Source organism: Anser cygnoides, chromosome 3 (assembly GCF_040182565.1).
Source record: "Anser cygnoides isolate HZ-2024a breed goose chromosome 3, Taihu_goose_T2T_genome, whole genome shotgun sequence".
Lineage (NCBI taxonomy): Eukaryota > Metazoa > Chordata > Aves > Anseriformes > Anatidae > Anser > Anser cygnoides.
In genome coordinates this window covers 116550230-116573445 of record NC_089875.1, presented here as the reverse complement: position 1 = coordinate 116573445, position 23216 = coordinate 116550230, and the positions used below count along the sequence as shown (strand labels likewise).

The 23216-nt window shown below is 42.1% G+C and overlaps 1 protein-coding gene across 3 annotated transcripts in view; it reads left to right on the top strand.

Annotated features, from left to right (window-relative positions):
• Positions 1-23216, top strand: part of CD2AP (CD2 associated protein) — a 75872-nt gene that overhangs the window by 5673 nt on the left and 46983 nt on the right. Inside the window, exons 1-2 of one of the 3 annotated variants that reach the window (XM_048065672.2) lie at positions 15450-15465; positions 16144-16304. In XM_048065672.2, the coding sequence (XP_047921629.1) occupies position 15465; positions 16144-16304 (162 nt within the window). In that variant the 5' untranslated portion in view covers positions 15450-15464. Of the gene's footprint in view, positions 1-15449; positions 15466-16143; positions 16305-19615; positions 19796-23216 lie in introns of those variants that run through there. The other 2 variants (XM_066995041.1, XM_066995042.1) reach the window with 2 other exon arrangements.

Below are 23216 nucleotides of genomic sequence, written 5' to 3'. Positions count from 1 at the left end.
TATGTTAAATAAAAGTGTACCATAATTTCGAAGCCAGCCTTGTTTTGAGCAGGATATTCACCTAGGTGACCTCCATAGGTTCATGTCAGCCTAATTTTTTCTGTGATTCTTGGCATAAACTTTAATTTATTTGAATAATGTTGTGAGGCCAGCACAAATATTTACTTTCTCTGACTAATAGCAACAACTGTTTTGGGCTTGGATTCAGTTTTATTGCTCCAGCCATATGCAGAATTGATTTCATATAAAGTCAATAGGAAATGTTGCTTTTTCAGGAAACCTGAACGACTAAAACAAAGGATTGTAGACATTTTTGAGCAGCATATCTGCATTTCCTGAAATAGTTAGGGCGTGCTACTGCCAGAGTCCTAAATCAGACTGAAGGAAGCGTCACAGTATGTGTCTTCCAAATGAGTTCAATCTTTCCACTCCTGGATGATATGCACTGAAGTGAATATCATGCAAGGTCACCTAGAATATTAAGTTAACTTTTCTTAAAGGAACGTCTATTACATATAAAACAATCAAGGTATAACAAGCTGTTAGTCAGGATTGCTTTCAGTGCAATAACTTTGAGTCTAATATTAATTTTGAAATATTAAAAACCTCTGCAACCTGATATTTGAAAAATGATATATTATTTTTTTCTGTTGTTGTTGCTAAAAAATCTTTGGCTTGAGAATGTTCAAAACCAAAATAAGGCATTTTGCTGTCATTTAATCAGTTTGGACAGCACTGACTTGTGATGTTACAGGAGAAGCTTGCAGCTGGAGCTCTGACTGGAGGACGAAGCAGCGATCTGTATGCTCACATGTCTTAGCACAGAATAGCTTTGTGAATGTAGAACTTTAGAGTTTAAATTTGACATTACTGTTTAAGAAATTCAGAATCAGTGTTATCACCTTTGTTGGTTCAACCAGGTAAAGTATTATTTTAAGTTATTTGAATAGCTTAAGCTCATGCTGTTTTCTGAATAGGACTGAAATCACCATGAATGTGATACTTTCTGATAGCAGAGAAATATGCAAATGGCTTTGGAATGAAGCAGCACCGAGCGCTCTCTTTATTCTTTTTGTTGCTGCTTCTGCAGCAGCCACATCTTAGCGACTGTAAATAGATTTTTTCTGGACTGGAATTATTATTTTTTTAAAATTAAGAAAGCAGTTTTTCCAGAGTTCCTGGAAATTTGCCTGACTTACCATCTAAAGAAGACTCTAAGTCATCAATTTTTACCTTTTGGAGAAAATTATTAAGTGGTCAGCCTTAGTCACATGTTTTTGACTGTATATGAAGCTTGAGCGTTTTAAGCTGGTGCTGAAATTAAGTCTCACCCTTCACTTAGCTCTGGCCAGTGATTGTTGTCCTCTTTCCTTGTTTATACAAGCTGAATCATCTGAAACTTCCCTGTCTTCCTGAAATAGCTTTCAGCCAGGCTGGCTCTGCAGGAATTGAGAGGAAGCTCATGGCTGGAAAAAAATGGGATGGAAGCAAGAGGAAGGTGAGGTTGTTACTTAAAGCAGCGTCAGTTGGAGTGCATTTAGAGCATTAGCTGAAATAAAGCCTGGTGGAAAGGATTCTTACAACTTTAGTTCAGTTGGATTTATTGGACATGTACTGGTATACCTTAACTTAGCCCATTTTTCTTTTTCCTAAGCTGCATTGTTTCTGCTTTTTTTTTTTTTTTTTTCAGGAAAAATGCAAAAATAGAACAATGAGCAAACTTGTCAGAATGGTTTGAGTCATTCCCATGCAATGTGTTTTTGGGACCGGGGAGAGAAAAGTCTTCATCTTTGCTGCTCTGAGAAATGAAACCACTAGTTTCATAAAGCTTTCACTCTTGGTAAAGGCGAATCACATCATTTAACTCTGAAGTTGTATCTCTAGTTGGGAAAGGCTTTGTTGTAGGGCTGACTGGCATGTAATCTGACTTGCTCTGAAAGTCATCCTGTGGGTACAGTTTCGCTCTGTGCCTCGTTGGAGATAACTTCAGGCTGCTGCCACAAAGGGCCGAAGCTTTGCGGTTACTCTCCCTGTCTTGCTTTGGCTCTGGAGGTTATGAGGCTGTGGTGAGAGCTGATAAGCTGCCTGATGTGGGGGAAACTGCTCTGCCTGGTTTACCGCCCTGCTGGCAGGCCGAATGGCCTTGCTCCGACTGCGCAGTCGTTACCTCCTGTGCGAGAGAGGGGGTGGGAATGCATTTCAGGGGGCCAGGGAAGGGAGAGAATCTCACCTTGTACAGTTTAGCCTGTGGTTACTTTGCACTTGATTCAAGCTGAAACTTTTAATTTCTCCTCAGAGTCTATCTTAATCACTCTCTGTAATGTCCGTGATCCAGCAGACTGATTATTTCATAGCTCTCTTGTACTTGATTTTTAGAAGGCTGTTCTAAAACTTCTTGTCGTCTTCCTCCATCCATGTTAGCCATTTTTAAGCTATGCCTGTGGCTTTATCGACTTTGTGATGGCTTTAAAGGGAAAATACTTCATAAGCAGCTGGACCTCATTGTTGAGGTGTTTTTTGTGTTTCTGTGCGTTTGGTTTTTGTTGTCCTCAGTAGTCTGTCTGTATTGAGAAGCAGCCCGAGTATGGTTTGTGACAGTATACCTCTGTCCTTTTGTATTTTGAATCTCCTCAGCTGGGCCGAACTCCCATTATTTGAACGTTTTTTTGAACTCCCATTGTTTGAACATCCCCATTATTTGAATGCTTTTCTGGAAGTTGGCTTATTTAGTGCTGTCATAAATGGATAAATGTAATATTAACTTGAGTAAGCCCACCTAAGACTTAAATTATACTGCTGTTTGCACACGTTTTATCTTACCATCCAAATGTTTCTATCAGTGAAGCTATTAACTACTAGAACACATTGCCAAGGGAAGTGCTGGATCCATCATTTCTAGATATGGTCATTCCCTGCCTGATGACTTTATCAGCATTCTTTAATCTTCCCTTCTGGCAGATTTTAGTGATCATGTGTCCCTGGGACGATTTAGTAGAAGAAACTGGCCAGAGTTGAATCCAACTGGAAGAGAACCAACTGGCTGGTTTGGCAGCAAATCAAGCCGGCATACCCTCCAACAGCGTGAGACCAGTGCAAGGGGAGAGTCAGCGGTGTGAGAAGTAGGGACAGAAAACATGCAGGGTCACTCCTTCATCATCAAATATCGTTGGTCTAGTTGTAAGAAATTATGCTCTCTGAAAAATGACTGAAGCAACTGTTCCTGAAAAGCAGACCCCCATGTGTTTGGTCTTGTAAGTGGTTAATTCTCTTGTTCAGGGATTTTTACGTGAAACTTCATAAATTTAGCTGTATTTACAAGTTGCCTGGGAGCGTCTACAGTTCCAGATAATCATTGGGAGAGTGGGACATAGGTTCTTCTTTGGGAACTTCAGTGTCCCAAGTGAATTAGAGCTTTTCTGAAGTGAGGTAAAATGAGATTCTGTTTGGAAATAGGGGCAGTAGAAATGCTGAAGGGAGTAAGGAGACATTAGGAAGAAGATGAGTGTGTTAATCCCATACTGTCATAGGTATGGTAGATAAGGAGACAGCAGATCTTCTCCAAAAGTGTTTGCAAACAGCAGAATAAAGTATTTTTATGAAGCATAAATTATTATAAACTATGTTCTCTTGCTCTCAAAAAGCAAATACAGTGCTTTATATGCTTGAGCCAAATTACACGTGGTTCTGAAAATACACTGCCTCCTTCAGCACAGAGAACGAGAGTCTGTGAAGTGGAAAGATCTTTCAATCTTAATACTGTATTTTTATGAAATAAAATCATGAAATACATGGATGTAATGTAAATGGCTTGTAATGTATGTATTAGAGGAAAACATATCTTAGTAGATAACTAGTAGCAGGAAGACTCTGGCTTGATGAATAGCAGGTGAAGTAAATCTATTTATAAAACACAAAACGTGCTGTCAGAGTAAGACCATCTGCCGTGCCCATGTGGCAAGAAGCCCATACTGATTTCCTACCCAGGCTGAGTTGTGTCTTGCTGTTTTGCAGTTCTGTGTAGTGGCTGAAGTGGTAAATCCTGACCTAATTTTAAAAAAAAAAAAAAAAAGCCGAAGTTATATTGTTCATTCTCTCCACGTGTATACGTGTATTATTATTATTATTATTATTTATTGTCTGTGTGTGTAATTGGGTCACCAGGGTTGTGCTCGGTAGTTATGAAATACACGGGGACAGACTAAAGGGATTTCCTGTGGTTTTTGGAATCGGAACTGCTTCTTCAAGAGAATGTGGTGAGAAGAGTGGAGATGATGGTGAGCTTTCTATGAACTTGTGTTCAGTTCTCTCCTGTCTGCAATGAGCACTATCCTGAGCCCCAGACAGTTTTTCATAACCTTCTGTAATGTCTCTGTTCCCTCCCTAAATTCCTTAAATACCTGCAGTTCTGTGTTACTATCAATTAGCTACGCAAGACACAGCACATGCTGTAGCTGTTTCCAGGCTGCATATTTGACGGTTAGCCAACCAGCAGGTTAAAGGAGTAGGAGTGTTAGGGTAGGGGAAAAAAAAAAAAAGGTATAACACTTACTTAGAGACATTAATCTGACATGTTTCAACCGAATGGGTGTACAGGGGGAAAATTAGAGTAGAGTGGGGAAACAGGCTGAGAGGCATGTTCACATGAGCTTGGTTTTCTCCAAGGTGTGCGAGATCATATTCAAGTACAGAAGGACGGGGGGCAGTCATAGCTTCTCCATTCTGAGTGCTAGCAGAAGACTGGATATAAGAGCAAGATGAAACTTGTGTTCTGCAAAACACACCCTGTGGATACCTAGCAAGATCTTATATTTGCTTTCTAGTTCAATGTTACGTCTTCGTTACATCCTGGGGTTACTCCTCCTTTCTTGATCAGAGGTGAGGAGGAGGACCCGGGGGTATGGGCAGTCAGCCTCACCTCGCTCCTTGGCAAAGTGAGGGAGCAGACCTTCGGAAAACTGCTTCAAGGTACGCAAAGGGCAAGGAGGTGACAGGGCAGCCAGCATGGGTTTCCAGAGAACAAATGACTTAAATAGCGTGGTTGCTTTCTATGATAACCCGACCAGTTCTGTGGACAAGGGGAGAATGAGCTCTTATATACAGGCAAGGCTTTTGACATTGCTGCCCGTGGCATTTTGCCAAAGGGAGGAGAAATAGGCTAGGTGGGTAGACTGCAAGGTGGGAGGGAGGCTGGAACCCAAGCCAACCAGTCAACGGTTCAAGGCCAAACTGGCAGCGGTCGACGAGGTGTTCCTGGGGCTGGTACGGGGCTCGTGATGATATCCAGCCGCCCAGACGATGGGACGGTGCGTCCTCCCCGCACACTGAGCGAGGAGGGGATGGCTGGCGTGCTGCAGGGGCACTGGGCCAACAGGAGCCTCCTGTAAGTCCTAGAAATGAGTGAAAGAGAAAATCCAGTACCGATGGGGACCGGCCTCGCTGCATGGCAGGTGGCTTTTACAGGGGAGTAGCTGGAAGTCCCTGCTAATCGTGCTTGGGGCGCTAAGGGACACCAGTTCGTGGCGGGACTTGGAGGTTCAAGTTGGTGCTTGGATGTCATGATCATAGAGGTCTTTTCCAACCTCGCTGATTCTATTACCTGGCACTTGCAAAGCTGTATCTAAAATACCGTGTCCAGTTTTGGTCCCCTTTCCTCTCAAATGCAAGAGGGATGCCAACAGACTCATCTCAGAAAGGCACCTGGGCGTGTTTGTGTTACCTCCGTCCTTTGAAGTCTCAAGATTGAGCTGGACAACGCCTCGAGTGACTTGTTTTGACTCTGAGGTCAGCCTTGCTGTGACCAGTTTGGAGTAAGCGCCTTCCAGAGGTCCTTTCAAACCTTTTAATTCCCCCTGTGATTCCAAGTGTTGCAAGCCACGCTGACTTAAATCATACTCTTAATAAGATATGGTTAAATCCCTTCAAAATTGAGGTTACAAACGAATGTTTAAAGGACTTGATTTCCTGAATTTTAGAACCTAATTGAGCTAACGAAGCAACTTCATCTCCTTTAAAAATATCTGATTGGGGTTGCAGGGTGCCCTTGAGCGTTTGTGGTTTTGACTGGCTTTTGTAAAAATCCATTGCATAAGGATCTCTAACTGTGCTTTTCAGTCAACAGTTCAATTTTTGCATTGACTGAAGTGTCTGCACTAGAAAGTAAATTAACTTCATTAATGCAATAATTAGTGTGGGCCATCCTGACAGTGTGAAGTCAGATAGGAGCACTTGCCTCTGTTCTAATGCTAAGCATATTTTGTGGTTTTTGAAAGATCCCAGTCTGGGACCACTCAGCCTATTGCATCATTTCTGTTTTTAAAGCTGAAGAGAACACTTTGTGCATGCTCCTAATGATGCTTTTAAGTTTCCATAAATTTATTTCAAAGCCAGCTTCTTGCCATGTTTGCAGAAATACAAATTGTCATTCTGAATGAGATACGTGCCAAGTTGTGGGCTATATATCAAAGCATTTTTGCATTTTTTTGGGTAGTGCAAAAGGAGTTTTCTTTTGGTTTAAACTCAGAAAGCTTTCAGAGACTTTCTTGTTTTTGTCATTTATGTATTCGTAACCTGGAGCTCTGATCATTCCGTCCTTTTTGGCTACAGGAGTCCTCACAACAGTCTGCAGGAGGAGCTGAAGCTTTTGTAGCAATGTGGAGCCCTGGTACAGAAGGAAGGAAACCTTTGTGTAACTCAAATACAGATATTTTTTGGTAACTTTGTAAAAAGATTTCTGGCTAAGATAAACAACAGAGCCTTCACATGTATTTCTGTCTGCTAATTATCTAGTGGAGGTTTGGAGGGAAAAATGCTAACGAACCTGTAAATGCGGCCTGACCCCTTTGCTGACCCTGTGGTGCTTCTGCTTATTTGGTGCTTTGGATTTGAGTCAAAAGAGATATGCTTATTTTCTTGCTCAGAGCTTCTTGGCAGTTTTTTTTTTTGTAGGCAGATGTTTTGTGACTCACCTTGGATGTTGAATATTTTACTAAATAGATGTTATAAAATTAAGGGAAGGGATAGAGGAAGAGGTGCAAGTCTATATACAGAACGGTATCTGAGTCATGGCTTGAGGATTTTTTATTTCTCAGCACATTCCCCTGTGCCCTTTGAGATCCGTGGTTTTCTGTGCTTATCAGCTTAGCAGCAATTCTTCAGCTGTACTTGTGAAGACGTTTGCTGCCTTTCCTGCAGGTGTCACCTCGCTCATTTCCATGCTGGTTTCTTACAGTGAGCTCTACTCGGACACAGTGAAAGAAACAGCAAGTAACATAAAACATCACTTTCTGTTCAACATAAAGTGTTTTACCTGAGAAAAAATTGACCTTGTGTGTTCTCACAGTTAGTCTGCGATAACTGCAGTTAGTACTGGTTTTCCTCTGATGCTTCCTGTCTCCTCTTGACACATTCTTGTAATGAGGGGTGGGGAGAGCCTGGTAATTCTTGCTCAGAGAGCTTAGGGGAATTGAGGGGGAAACAAACATACAAAACCATACTCTTATTTTTAAAGCGTGTTCTATCTGCTCATATGCAGTGGTAGACACTCCAGAAAGCTAAGGGAGAATAGAGTAGGAAAATGAGGCGTGTGGTGTTTGCATCTTTGGTGCTTCGGGGCAGGCTGCTAGGCAGGATTTCTGCTGCAGTGTTTGTGTTTAATTTCCTTCACAAAGTTTCTTGCTAATTGTACTGGAGCCAGCTTGAGAAGCCGTCATTTGAGATTTACTGTTAGAATGCAAATGAACTTCTTGTTACCGTTTTCCGTAGTTTTCAGCTGTGCGTTTTCCTAATTCCTTCAGCATTCACCGTCTGTAAAATTAGATAGAATCTCATGTAAATATGTGTTGAGTCATTTCTTGAGGAACCTACCATTGACTTACCAGACCTGTGCCAAATGCCAGGTGAATCCAGGGTGCCTTCTAGATGGAGCAGCTCTGTACAGGCAGAACCAAGGCTCCTGGCTTTCAGCTGTCTCACAGGTAGACTGCTGGTTTGATTTTCCTGTTTTTTTAGGGAAGGTATTGCAGTAGCAGGATTACTGGTCTACACAAAGTGTTTTTGGTGGTGGTGGTGCGGCGTAGGACAAGTTGCGGAGTGTAATGAAGACTATCAGATGCTTGCGGGGGCCCGTGTGGAAAGGAAAGAAGAAGGAAAAAGCAGAACTTTACTCAAATTTTGCTTTGTCAATGGTTTCAGCAGAGACTAGAGCTGGCTGGGAATCATGTCGTCTAGAGATAGGGACTGGGGTGTCAGTGGCGTAGCACTGGGAAGGTATTTTTTGGAGAACTGTCCCCTGGTAGAAGTCGATTTACATTCAGCTTGGCCAACTTCTGCAGAGTGGCACATCGGTTGTAGAAGTGAAATTGGGAGCGTGAGAAACTTGATTAAGGGCTCTGAGAGATCTTGTGGGTCACCTATCAGCCACAGGATGTCTCTGAAAGAAGGCGTGTTAAAGCCAGTTGCTGATACGTATTTCTCTTTGTATATATCTGCAATTAGATATACATTCGGGTAAAATTGCATTATAAAAATTTTGTGTGTTTATCGTTAGAAAGAGTGAAATGTTTTGGGACTCCATGCTTCAGAAAAAGAACAGAACTACTTTTTAGTCTGGCTTTTTCCTTCCCCTCTTTTAATTTTTTTGCCTTGAAGCTTGAAGTATTTAATTGAAATGGTAAGCTGACAGTAACTGGACAGCTGATGCTGAGATCGGGACAAATAAAGGCCCAGGGGTGATACTGGATAATGTGAGACTTGCAGAATATGTTTTAAAACTTTTGTATGTGTGTGTGCTTATTTTAATTTATTTTCATTCTAAAAACAGTAGACCAGTATAAAATACCCTTACTGTTAGCACTGAAAAGTACTCATTGAGTTTCTAACTGGTCTTGCAAACCGTCACATACATTAATGGCTTGTGATAGAAAAAAGATGTTTTGTATACCTGAAAAATGATACATTTTTTACAACAATTATTATGTTTTTTGATTGGAAGGACTTGATTTTTAAATTCCTCTCTAAATTAAAGACTTTTTTTCTTAATCTGATGGAAGGAGGGACAGCACTGGAAGGCTGAGGTGTCCAGGCACCGTACTGTGTGAACGGGAGCTCAGGCTGGGGCTGTGCTCTGTCTGAGCTCCTACGCTGGAGGATCTCCTGGGGCTTGTTGAGAATTTGGCCTGGCCCTGCAGCGTGGCGGCTCCGTGCTCGTCTAATGTTGCGCCGAACCTAATTAGCCTGCCGAGCTGCGGGCTGTGTTGGAGTGAGTACAAAAGGCTGTCTCTCCAAATGGAGCAGACCCTGTCAGGATCAAAACCCAGTCCCTGGCGGATGGCACCATGGTCGTTGTGGTGCTTCCAGAGTCTGGGTGGACGTGGCTGAGCTGGTGTTACATAGAATCTGTTTGGATCCAACAGTGTGTAGTTGTTTGTATGGAGGGGACCTCTCCTGCTGGAAAGCAGTATTTACTTGTCCAGCATAGGGGCTAATAAATCCTACAGATGTAGGTTCTCTACCTAGGAAATAAGTCACAACTGGAATAATCCTTTGACAGCTAATTGGGATTCAGATTTTCAGTATATGCTTAAAAGAAAATGTGTATAGAGTGGCACAAAAATCTTTCAATTCCATTGGCATGGTGGTTTTTATTATAAATTAGTAAAGAATCCTGATAGCTGAGAGCACTTTGCTTTAAACAAAACTTGAAGTATTTTAAATATGAGGCCAGCATCACCTTAAGCTGAATACTATCTCGTCTGCCCCATCCTTTCCTTGTGGTGGGTACGTGTGGGTGAGGAGAGCTGCAGCAGCAGGAAGCAGTGTGACTGCCTCGGTGTAGGGATGCTGATGGGGAATGAAGCTGGCGTGGCTGGGATAGCTCCTCTGGGAGCAGGCATGTGTTGCAATGGCTCTGCTATGTCACTGGCGCTTCTGAGGCTGTACACAAGGCACCCACCTTCCTTCTGGGCTGGAATGAAGGCTGGGGATCTCGCTTGTGATGGTTAGTGTTGAGGTAAGTTGCGGTGACACAGCTGTTTTGCAAGTCCTTCACGTGGAGCGTGAATGCAGCGGCTGCACAGCTGAGCTCGGTGGGACCAGCCGCTGTTCCTTGTGCCATCACGTAAACCCGTTGGCTTCTCGAAGGCTGTGATGAGCGGGACTGTAAAGTGTGGGTAGGCTGCGTGGTCTCTTAGCCAAATGTGCTCTTTCCATGTTCAATTCTTACCAGCTCGGAGCCACGTCCCTAAGGTGAGAGTTGACAGGAATCCAGTGGCTTTGCTCATTTGTGCATTATGCTAAGGTGTGGTTTTAGGGCAGCTTTTGGCAACGTGTGAAGCAGTATGTGGGGAGGGGCAAGGAAAGTGGACTTGTGGGGGAAAACCCCTGGTTTTAGGGACCTGCATGCTTTCGACACTTCCATATCGTCCTGGTTTTAGTCTCACCCCACGGACTTAGTGCTTATTAGTGATTAATGTGCAATGAGGGATGCAGTCCTGGGATGCCTGTCTCCGATTTAGTTTCAGTGAGAAGACATCTGACTTGCCTGCTGTGAGATGGCTCCACGCTGTGAGCTGAGGCACGATCAGTGAGGGGGTTGGAGTTTCACTGAGGAGCGTGCCCCTGATCTGGACTGCAGCAATGATACAGACGTGGGTCTAAGTTGGCTGTGATGCAGTCTTGCTCCTCTGACCCTGCAGTGAGTCATCTTAAGGAGATTAACTTGTGGAAAGTTGGCAGTCTTTGCTTGGGCTATTTTCTTTATCTGATTTACCAGAAGTACAACAAGTACTGATTTCAGCACTAAGCAGGAGGAAGGGACCATGCAGATGAGCATGGGATCACAGCATCCCTGCATTGAGTTGTCTTGAAAGCACAGATTTGCAGTTTCCCCTCTTTCCATTAATGATGTAGCTATCTTGGGCACCATGAGAAGGAAAGAAGGAAATTCTGTGTTTCCATCTCTCCAAGCTTCAGTCTGTCACGCTTACTGGAGCGTGAAAGGAAAGGAAGTACCTGCCTCCTTGAACAGGATCAGTGGGCAGAGACATCTCCCCGACAGTGGGAAATTTGGGCTGCTTACCTGCTCAGCGTGAGGAAGACTGAACCCACGTCTGTACCCCAAGAGGATACTTTAACCTTTGGGGAACTGGTTATCGTGGTCTTTTAGGGTCACTGTTTAAAGAGGAGAGTGAATCATGGGGGCAGGTGCAGAGCACAGAAGAGGGGAGCCTGGCTGAGGCTTTTGGCTGGGGCTGTCCAAAGCCAGGTGCTCACTTTGTGCATGTGTCTTACCAGGAGAGCTTTGTTGGACAAAATTAATAAGTTTTGGAAGCAGGGGCTAGAACTTCATGGGCAATGGAGAGTCTACCAGGTCTCTTTAGTTGAGCATATGGATAGTCATGGGTGACTCAAGTCAGCGTGACAGTGAATTATGTGATGCTGAGGTGGGGAAAAAGGCTCTTATAGCACTGCTTATGTTTAGCATTTATGGGTGGGTTTTCAGTGTCCAGCATCTGAAGAGCTTCTTTCAGTGTAAAGATCTGTCTTTGGTGGCTGATCATATGCTATGGTATTGCCATACTTGTTTCCTAGACCCTTCACCAGCTTTGTTTTTTTCTTTGGACTCGAAGGGCTTCAACTCGTTGTAGTCATCTTAGAAACTGTAGGAATGTTTCTGGGGAAAAACAACTGTAAAGGAACGTTCTCCTTCAGATTAACACCTGATTTTGGGATAGCTGTGAAGAAATGTGGCATAGTAAAAGGATAGGATTGTGGTTTATCTTTTGTCTCTAACCTAAGCTTTGTCTGTGATAAAAGTGAGCACCTTTGTAGCATTGTGTGTTTGTATTCACACATAATGACCAAAGAGTTAGCTTAATTTTATAAGAGCCTAAACTTTGTTTTCTGAGATTGTCAGGATAAACAGCACTTACACAGCTAACGAGGTTTATTTCAGGCTTCTAGCAACTCTCTGTTCTGACTTAACTGCAGCTTTTCTGGCAAGGCGCTTCTGGAGGCCAGACAACTTTCCAGGCTCGAGGTTCCAATAAATGACTTTTCAGCTGGACTGACCTAAACCCTGCCTGAGGAGACCTCGATGGAGCGTGGCACACAACTCGAGTTCTTGCGGCTCAGTGCCGGGCTTGCCCCTCCAGGCCTGCAGCAGCTTTCAGCAAGGCTTCCTGAATAGCTCGAGAGGATTTCAGTTATCCCACCAATGTTGCTGTTGTTGTTCTTTTATAAGCTATTATATGTGTTTTGCGAGGGACTTACTTTGTCTGGTTTCTGTCGTCTTCTGGCTACTACAGAAAGGTCTCCAAATTCTGATGGTACTGTAATATCCTAAACAAGGGACCAGGAATGTGAAAATGTGCTTTTTGCCCTGTGTGTGTGTGTGACATTGGCTATTTCTACTCAAGACACAGACAGGCTTGAATGTCAGTATATTTTCCAGTCTTTCCCATTATTTATTTGTTGATATTTTTAGGTTCCCAGAGGGACCTGTACTGTAGGCTTCTGTAACAGGTGACTCCAGGAAGAGCCTGTGCAGCTGAAGGCTCCCTTTGTTTAAAAGCAGTGAAGATGGGCGTTAGGCAGTTGTGCTTATCAGGAGGCTTGCCTTCTGCCACGTCCCTGTGCCAACACAGAAGAACTGATTGTGTAAGTTTTAGAGAAGTGAAGGGGTCACCTCTGCCAGCAGAATTGGGATGATTTGTTTGGGTAACGTAGCTGTGTTGGCCAGTAATGCTCACTATTTTATCCAAGAGGCAGTGCTGTTAAATAGGACGCTTTTCCCATCTGCCATGGGGAAATAATGCAGTCAGTGGTTGTTGATGGGGCTGACTGGCTTTGACATATTTGGTCTATTTTATTAATAAGCTGTCATCTTACTGGAAACGAAGACCTGAACAGACAAGTCCCACAAAGCCTACTATAACCACGTTTCCCCAAAAGATGTCCAGTTGATTATTATTTTTTTTTTCACTTAGCACCATTGATTTAATTTTGACCCAAAATCAGGTCAGACCCCTCAACACTCTCTGGGAAGGTTCTGCAGTGACATTGAAAGCTGTCATGGTTCGATGATGTGGTTGGATGACCGAAAGCTGCCGACGAAGGTGAAACTTTCCCTCAGATCAATCATAGAACATCTGAGGCTGGAAGGCACCTCTGGTTGTCTGGTCCAGCTCACACCTGCTCAGCTTCAGCACACGGCCACATCCAGCTGGGCCCTGAGCACCTCCAAGGAGACACCACTGCTTCCCAGAGAGGTTGATCACCCTCATGGCGGGTGGTGTACGTGTATGTATAGGTTTAAGGGGGATTTGTTTGGCTTCGGGTGGTGCCCATCGCTTCTTGTTCCTTCAGCAGAATATTGTCTCCCTTCTTGGGGAGCTTTGGTCCTGCTGGTTGCACAAAAAAAGTGTGTTAAACCTCACAGTGTTCGTGCTACAGCTTGAGATTATTTCGAGTCAAAGAGTTGGTCACTGTGGACTCTTAAGCTACAGATCGTCAATTTGAGTTGAGTTTGAAATGAGAAAGCTGTGTAAAAAGCAAAAGGCAGGTGAAATAGATATTTTTTGATGGTTTATGCTGCTGAGATATTCTGCTGGTTGGCACTCAGTTTTTGTTTTTTTTTTTTTTCTGAAAGCTTTGACCAGCTTCTATTACTACACTTGTTGCTGACACTTTCAGTATCAGGTCTGTTCTTGAGTAAAGCTTTTAAATGAGAGCGCAGTGTTTGAAATATTTAGAAGTACATTCCATGGACTGACACAACTCCTCATTATTCTAAGGAGCTGCGATTTCTTAAAACATTTTCTGTCACTACTGAGCAGTGTTTTGCTTGGGAAAATAGAATAATTCCAAGAGCTTTCAGCAGCTTGTGTCTTCCAGTAACTGGGCTCTTTTGGCAGTCGAAAGATTTCCTGCCCGTTGGGCTGCGGTCTGAACCACCTGAACAGTTCAACTAATGCTACTTGCTGATGTTGAAAAGCAAAACTGGTAAATCTTCCTCATGAAGACTAAGCAGTAAAGAGATTTGTAACTTGTTTGTGTCATCACATGAAAAATACATGGGATGAAACCATCTTGACATTCCCCATGTCATCCCTCCTACTTTCCAGGCAGGGTAGTAGAATTTAGATCTGGCTTGTCTACATATGAGAAAGAGGATGGCATTAAACATCATTGACAGATACAAGAGGAAATTCAACGTGTAAATTCCAAGAATAAAAAGCTGATATTTGTGTTTGCTGCAATTTTTCTTTGGAACTCTTGGATGATGACTGGGAGGTTCTCGAGGTCCAACTTCAGCTGTTGGCACAACCATGTCCATGTTTTACAGTCTGGGGAGGTGACCAAAATGAATGTGCCGTGTATTTCAAGAGCAAATACAGAAAATTCCCCCAAGGAAATAAAGAGGCTTTCAAAAGAATTAGTTCATATTGACATAGCGTGGCTGTGATTGCCTACTTCAGACTGTCCTGGGGAAAAAGGCCCAGGTGTTCGGCAGGTCGAGTCACAGAGAGTGATGTTTTATGCAGTTACAATGACTGACTTTGTGTTCTGATCCATTTTCCATATTTAACTTCGCAACCTGGTCCTATATTGTATATTTTGAGATATAATAGCTGCTGATGTGCTTCAAAATCGAGTTTGTCCCAAGACAAATACATAACACGGCTATTTCTTACGTTTTTATGTATCTTGGTTTCCCCAGTGGCTGAGTTGAGTTGGTTGGAACGTGACATTTTGATTTCCAAGCTGCAGGTGATGAATAGCTGTTGTCTTTATGATCCATGATTTATTTTCAGCTGTCTCCTTTGTTAGTTGGTCTATTCAGAACAGAGTTTGCCAGACAGATCATCCTAGCTTCTCGTGGATTTGTGGTACAATCCTGTAGTTTTGATTTTTACCAGGCTGGTTTTCTGACTTCATCTGTAGGCAGCAGAGGGATAAAAGTTGCATTTCAAAACATGCAGCAGCACTCCTGATTAAAAAAAAAAAAAAAACAAAACTGCCCATGGATAAGAACTGTGCATTAATTTAATGGATTTAATGGAGCTGTAAGTTCAATGCTGGGGTGGGGACGGGACACATGATGTGACTTTTGCCAGTTTGATTCCTTAATTATGAAGTAATTCTTGTACATTATCATGCATTGATAAAATAAGGGCTAATCTGGGTTAAAAAAAAAAAAAAAAGACAAAAAAACCTCTACAGCTATTCAAGATTTCTGTCTTTTCAACACTCCTGTGGTCTTGTCTTTGCACGTGTATGTTGTGATCTGTAGATTAGAGGGAGGTTTTGGTGAGCGTAGCGTTATGTCTTGTAGCACCTGATTGTCCTCACTGGATTTGTGAGAGGGAAAATTATTTGATTACTGCAGGTTTGTGGAAAGTCCTGGCATAAACAGAATTTCTCGATGAACAAACGAGCTCTTATTGCCAAACAAGCCTTCAGCTGCCAGTAAGCAACTCCAGTGGATCTTGTGCAACAGATGGACAAGTACATAAATATACTGCTAGGCTCCTCTGAGTAAACTTAATTATGTCAAAATTAAAGCTTGCTTGCTTATTCATCTTTGTACAAAACCAGATGATTCTGAAGGAGGGTGTCTTTTAAATATCTGTGCATATTAAGTTGTTTGATACTGTTACTCATGCTCTTTCTGGCTTGCTTGTTTTAAATTTCTTGGCTCAAACTTGCAAAAGTATTGAATCTTTTTCTTTTGTAGGCATAATAGCAGATATAAGTATGAAAATTAAGAAAGCATTACCATACCTGCACAATGTGAAACCTTCTATTTGACCCCCAAATATGCATTGAATAACAAATGCCTTCCCTGTGGGCAGTGGTTGATGGCTGTTAAGTCTTAGGCTGGGACTCGGATTTTGGACAGCTCCCCCTTAGCCCCTTTTACCACATGTGCACACAACAAAAACCACCGCCACCAAAATATGCCATATTCCTGGTTTTCCTCGAATAAGTGACGCTTCTATTTTTCCTTTCTAAAATGGATGGGGACACTACAACTCACAAACAAGCATTTGTTGTTAGGTCTGCCTTTTTGTTCATGCATGGCTTTAAAGTTTCATTTCTGCATTTCTGAGTTGCACTCACTGTGGTTTTTTTTTTTTCCTTCAGTGGACTATATCGTGGAGTATGACTATGACGCAGTGCATGACGACGAGTTAACGATTCAAGTTGGGGAAATAATCAGGAATGTGAAAAAACTGGAAGAAGAAGGATGGCTAGAAGGGGAGCTAAATGGCAAGAGGGGCATGTTCCCTGACAACTTTGTGAAGGTGAGTTTTCTCCATTGAATTGTTTCTGCTGTGATCATAGAGCAGCCTAGTTATTACCGAAATGTTAAGAGTTTCATACCAGTTATATTTATAATGGAATGAATTTTTAATTGCAAGACCTTTCAGCTGATTAAAATATTTTAGTATGTTTTTGAAAGTTTTTATCTTCTTAGTAAGTTCTGCTTCTGTTCTTGCTCAGTTCAGCATTGATCTGTGCCCTTGCACTGTGTATCCTGTCTCCTTGCTACTGCTTCGGTGCATGAGCAGTTGTCTGCAGTGTTGGTGACCTGCTTTAGTGAGACAGGTTGACTTTAAAATCAAAATCTACCCTTACAGAAGACATCAGGTCAAGAGAGACTTGGGAAATTAGGGTCATGGCCCAGTCAGCTCAGCTGTAATGAAAAACTGCATCCTCAGGCTGTGGTTATGTGGATGCTTCAGCCTGGATTACAGCTGTTCTGTTCGAAGGATGCTCCTGCACTTGCTACCCTGAACTCCCTCCTTCTGGTACTGCCTTTTTGTGGCTGTGCAAAGGGCCAGGACAGAGATGGGTCCTGCTGAAGGGTAACTGAAACTGTGAAATCATACAACTTTTTGTATTTACTGTGTTTGTGTCCTACTTTTCTCTGAAAACATCTGCTTACAAAGCAGATGTGCTTTCTGTTTTCTCTGGAAGCTTTCTAAATCTAGTACTGAGTATGCAGCTATCTATTAATCACTTACAATGAAGAAACCTGCAGAGAATCTAGCTGTGCTGTTCCGTGTGTCACATCTGAAGAGTTTGCTGAGCTGCCAGATACTTTCTCATCTAAACTACTAATCTGTTACTGAGATGTTATATACTTAGCTTCTTTATGCTTTCTTCTCCTTTTGAATAACTTCCAAAGATTCCTTGTAACTTCCATACCATAAGTATAATCAAAGAGAATTTAGATATTCCTGTCTTTCTGAAGTAAAATTATTCTTTGCAAAACAGAAATTCTCTAATATATCTTACTGTGATATTTTCGTATTGGTAAGCCGTAAGAGGGAATTTGTCCAGTGTTATAGACATTTTACACTTGCTTACGTTAAATTTGACAATATTTCTGTTTCACTTTATGAAAAAGTGAAATCATTCATTTTTATAGATACCTAAATCATTCAACAATATATCTTTTAATACTGGTGGAAATAATCCAGTTGCTTCCTAGTGAAGGCCTGCTACCAAGGAAAAGTTTGTAAGATTGCCTTTCACTTGTCTAATATTTTTAACTTGTTTGTAGTTCAGTGCAAAAATCCATTTCAGGTTTAGGCCCCTGTATGACTAATAACTTAAGGTAAAATTAAGTGTTGTTTTGATGATGATTATACTGATTTGTCTAGCACTTAAGTGCCACGTAGGAAGAAAGTGTCAGACACAGTGGTTCTCCAGATGGTGGGTCACCAAGATCATATTTTCACTGAACAGCACAGAGGGGTCAGAATTGACTTGTTTGTACATTAAAAACTATTTTTTTTGGATATTTTTTTGCCTGCCTGCAGCTGCAGGAGGACTTTTTACAAACTTTGATTTAAATTGCTTTCATCTTTTTGCATCTCAGCTCCAATTACTTGTAATTGTACAGCTGTTTAGCATGTGTATGGTGTGGTTGGATACTCTGGATTACAGGACCTATTTCCTAGAAACCATAAGAATTTGGAGAATTGAAAAGGAAACTGTAGAAGAAAACCCTCTTTGGTTTAATGTTTGGTGAATGTTAACGGGGACAAGTTGTTTGAGGAGTTCAGTTATGAGGTTGATTTCATGATTAATTTTTTTGTAAAGACTGCACAGGTTGAAAAACGTGTCTTGCATTGATTAGATGATGGGAAAGCATTAAAAAAAAGTATTAGGTCATGTTTTTTTTCATTTCCCTTTTGATGATTATAGTTCCTTCTTAAAAATGTAATCTTAACGCACAGGTAGTGGTAGTTCAAGAGAGAATTTTGTTGGTGCAGAAAGGCTTTTTTTTTTTCCTCCCTCCCCTCTTCACCTCAGCTCTCCCAGATTGCATTTGCTGCTGCTGTGGGCTACTTGATAGTGCAAGATCTGTGAAATGCTGTTGTGACCAGACCACTACAAACGTCAGGCCTAAAAATTAGACTTGAAGGATCCAGCTTGACAGCTTGGGCAGGTGTGACACATTAAGGGGTTGATGAACTGCAAGAGGGAGGTGGAAATGAGCTGAAGTAGGGCTGTACTTTGGCCTCGTGAACAAGGAAGGTCCTTTGAGAAATGAGTTTGCTCATTTGCCACCTCACCCATCAGCTGTTCAAACTCTAAATGAGGCGGTGGCTAGTGTGTCCTCTGGGCTTCCTATGGAAAGGGGCGTGTTACTGCTCTGAGCAGGAGCACCCTACAGTGCCTGCAAGAGGGTCTGGGGCTGACAGTGGAGAGGTGTAACGAGTTGGTGGGATGGGGTAATGACAAGAGGGATGCTGGAGAGGGCCATCTATTGCTAACTACTCATTGCCTGTGTGAAAGAGAGAGGAGAGTGAAGCTGTGAGTGACACAGTGAGCAGGAAACAGCTGGTAGGAAGCCAGGCTAGGAGGATTGGGGGACCTGGGATGCACCTGGTCCAGGTGCCCAAGTGTCTTTCCCTCTGTGCGAGGACGAGAGAGTATGAGGTGGATCTACCGTATCAGGTCAGTGGAAAGCACAACTGGAGGGAACAGATCAGTGTGGACAGGACTAAGACTTATATCAAGTTTTGCACATTTTAATGTGAGATTCTGGGGCTCTGAACTTGAATTTTTATTCCTTTCTGAAAGAATCTCTGTCTTTTCCTGCCATGCATTAGGTAGGGATTTGGCTCAAACTCATCATATGCCTAATTTATTGTGCTTTTGTGTAATATCTATGTCTGTCTATTCTGATTTGTTAAGAATTTAATTGAAGCTGATGTATAACCTCTCTGTGCAGAGTTTGGGTGTCAGTCTCTGCTCACCTGAATAGCACTAGCATTTGAAATTGAAAGCGTACACGTTATCAACTAGATTTGCCTGGTCTTGTCCCATATAAAATATTTTAAAGCATAATAAATACATTATAGTTTAAATTATGCAAAAGTAGGTGCACATTCTTTGATTTCAAATCCTAGATGTTTTCTGAGAAGATAAGTTAGCTCTTTAAAAGAAGCCTTGGATTTTTGTCAGACAACTGCAAGAGTGTTGAGGGGGGAAGGCGGTAACTCCAGCTCATTTGTTTTTTGCTAGTTTTGCTCTTTTCTTCTTAATCGTGTCTGACTGCTGAAAAGCTTGTTGCCAGGTGGCAGCTGCAAAGTGTCCTTGGCTGCCAGGCAGCATGCAACTGCCTCTAGCCTGTTTGAAGGACAACCCAAATGTCAGTAGGAGTAGTAGGACTGCCTGCCTTGTCGGTGTGTTGGGTGCCCCAGATCCAGACTGCACCATCACAGCTCAAGTGGATCCCAGTCCTGTTTTGTTCCCTGCTGCTGAGCTTTGCCAATATGTAGGATTTACTGACGTTTTATGCCACTCCTCAGGCTTTGACTTGTGCATGGGACAAATGCATCTTCTCTGAGAGCATGACTGAGTCCTGTCAGCTTCATTTTGAGTTATGATAAGTCTTGCAGGAAAACATTTTTCACTTGAGATAAAACGAAGACAATCTTCTAAATGTTGCCAAATGCTGTTTTTGCTTGCTTGCTTGTTTTTTTTTGGCTTCTACACATTTTTTTGCATGTTTATGTAGCATCCATAGAAGAATTGGAGGCTGGTGGTGCCTGGCTCCTGGTACCAGATGGGACAGGGCATTTTTTTGCATGACAACTGCTCAACAGGTCAAACTGCAGTCTGAGGCACTGTGTCTAACGATACAGTTCTTCATGCTGACTTAAAGCCTCGGGATTTTGCGTTAAGAGAAGAGTAGGGCACCTGGCTCTCTTCAGCAGAGTCTGTAAAGCCTGCATGGTGTCCTCGGGTGATAGAGTTGGCAAGTGTTTGAACGGGAAGTGGAAGGTAACTGTAAAGGTTGGGAGGGAAGTCGGGGGTGGTTGGGTTTGTCCAAAGCAGTCCTGAAATGAGAACTCAGAGCTGGTGGAGGAGCTTGCAGTGAGTGTATAGTTGCAAGCAAATGTCTATAAAAGGTATAAACAATTATATTGCTTGCTTGTGAAGCTAATATCCTTGAATTAATTTTTCAGTAATAGGTCTTTTGAAAAACGTCCTGTCTATATTGCAGTGTTGGATTTTAGAGTGCTTTGAGAATGAAGTTTGGTTTTCCTGCTTGCCCGATAACAAAATGTATATTTTCAGTTTTGTTTCTTACTCATGGTTTATACATTCTTTGTTAGAATAAACTGCCTTTTTCTCTTGACGTTGTATAGTTCTGCAGGCACGTGGGTTTCCAATTTAATCAACAAATCCTGATTTAAAATTCCAGCTTGGACTGTGTGCATATACTCTTTTAGTGAGTCTGTAGTATTTGAATTGGAGGTCTTGTTCCTGACATCATTTCTCTTCCTTCTTCCTATATGGACAATTTAAAATAAACAACTTCGTAAATTCCTGAAAGGAGTTAGTGGAAATCTAGCAGACTTGTATTGTTTTCCTTGACAGTGTCTTATCCTTTCTAAAATTTATCAGTGTGAAATGTGCACACAGCCATTCATAACCACAATGGGTTAGAGCAGTGTGTAATGCTGCTAAATTGAATAATTGCACCTGTGTGTTTTGAGATAGTAACATTTGCAGTGTGTGGTGTGCTTTGTGTGTTTTTATCTTTTTTATTAGTTCTATTCACTTTCCGACCAACTATCGTGACAGCTGAAAGTGATGATTTATATTCATTCTGCTTGTTTTAGAAAGTTTTTTTTCTCCATGCATAGCTAAAGGTATAGCTAGTATTTAGGATCTTACAGGTTGCTCAGCTATTACTATTATTTCAGTTATTTCTATCTTAGCTTTGTAACGTGCTAGGCTGTGAGCCTGCTTTTCATGGTAGTAAAACTAGTTCTATCATAAACTACAGGCAGTAAGTCAGAGGAGGGAGGAGCAGCAGATAGATTAATTAGGACTTTTCATCAGTTAAGGGCTTGCTGATGATCTTCGGGGCATTCAAAAAGCACATTTTGGATACGCACCACCTCAGTCGCTTGCTCAGCAGAAGCTCTCTCTGTCATAGAGCTGGTTCAGAGAAAACTTTTTGCCTGCACAGGTGTGTGCAGCTGCTCCTGCTTTGCTTAGCACTGAGCCAGAATCCTTTTCAGGTTAGCTCGTGAACTTTGCTCGCTACGACGTTTTTTTCTTCCTCCCCTTAAATAAAAAAAAAAAAAGCACAACACAGGGTGTGTTCAAGCAGATATGTCCGTGGAAGTGGTAAGCTTGCTTTATTTTCTGTCCGTTCTTAAAATCAAACATTGTGTTGTAAACTGACTTTGTGTTTCGGGGTAATGAACGTGAACGGAACGGCAACTTTAAAAAGTTGTGGTTGCTGTATGATTTTTTTGATTTTAGTTAATATACTTTGTAAATTCTTGGTCTTAGAGCTGTTTGTATAACAAAATTATTTGGTTTTGATTTATGTTAACTTCTTCTTTGTGTGGAGGCAGGTAGGAATTTTAGTCAGCTACAGTGCTTGTGTGAAGGATTTCTTTTAAACCAGGGTGATTCGGTTTTAGGGGTTACTTTCAAGTTCAACTTCCTGGTCTGTGTGTTTGTCAATGTAAAGAAAACAAAACCTGAGCCCCTTTCCTTCCCATAAAAGCACCCCAGACCAAAACTTTTTCATTGAAAAAGTTGCAGTATTAGCACAGCTGACCTAGTTCTTTCCAGCTGTATTCCTGCTGCCTCCTTCCTCCGTTTCTTGCTCATGTGATGTTGAGTCCTGAGCATGCTGTGAACCGATGAGAGAAACTTTGGCTGAAGCTCTTTCAAACGTAGCATCTTCTGTAATTCCTCTTCAAAAATAGCAAATTGACTTCGCCCAGAACTCTAAACAGGAATTGTGGTGTCGGGAGGGGACTGCAGGCGAGATCGGCTTGCTCTCTGCTGGCTCATTTCAAATCCTAACTCAGTTACAATTAGTGTAGTAACAATTGAAAAAACAGATTAATAACCATAAAGTATCAAAGCTTATAGTCCCATGATAAGCCGTACTGGTTATTAGGAAGCAGGTATGTCTTCATTTATGTAACGGAATAAAATGCCTGTCTATTTCCAGAGTCTTCAGATTTGCTCTTCTGCGAGGTGTTGTACCAGGCTGTGTGTTTTGACACCTGTTCTGTCCGAATTCTTTGCATTCACATAATGCTTGGAGAAAATTAGCTATAAATCAATCCTATCAGTCAACGGATATTTATTTTTTTTGTGGCTTCTTCCTTTCTTTTCTGGTTCTTTTCTGGTTGTTTGGAGGAAATTTTCAGAGAAGTGGTTTGCTAGGGGATGAGGGACTTTGGAGCATGGAGGTTTCTTTAGCTTCCCAGTAAGTCAGCCCTTCTGATAGGAAAGCAATTCTTGCTTTGAAGCTGACACTTCCCATTTTTTTTTTTCAGAAATTAAGGGAATAGGTAAAACTGAAAGCCCTGTTATGTGTATGAGAACAGTGATGGGTAGAAGCTGACTCTTTTTGTCCTGAGAAGAAGTGGAGCTGAGAGTTCATGCTGATACCATGGTGCAATCCATCGTCCCTGCTGATTTTCTTCTGGCTTTTAGAGTAAATGGTGCCGCTGCAGAGGGCACCCTTCACAAGTGAGCCTGGTCAGCAGTGCTGTTATTTGTTCTTGGGGAGTGCCCATGTGTGGTTGCCCAAGCTGTTCTCATTAATCCCCTCTATCAGCATGGGAAAGGTGATAGCGATTTCCACGTTTATGGGGTGAGAGAGAGTTCTCGACTATCCAGCTATTTTGTCCTGCCTGAACAAACAGTGAAAC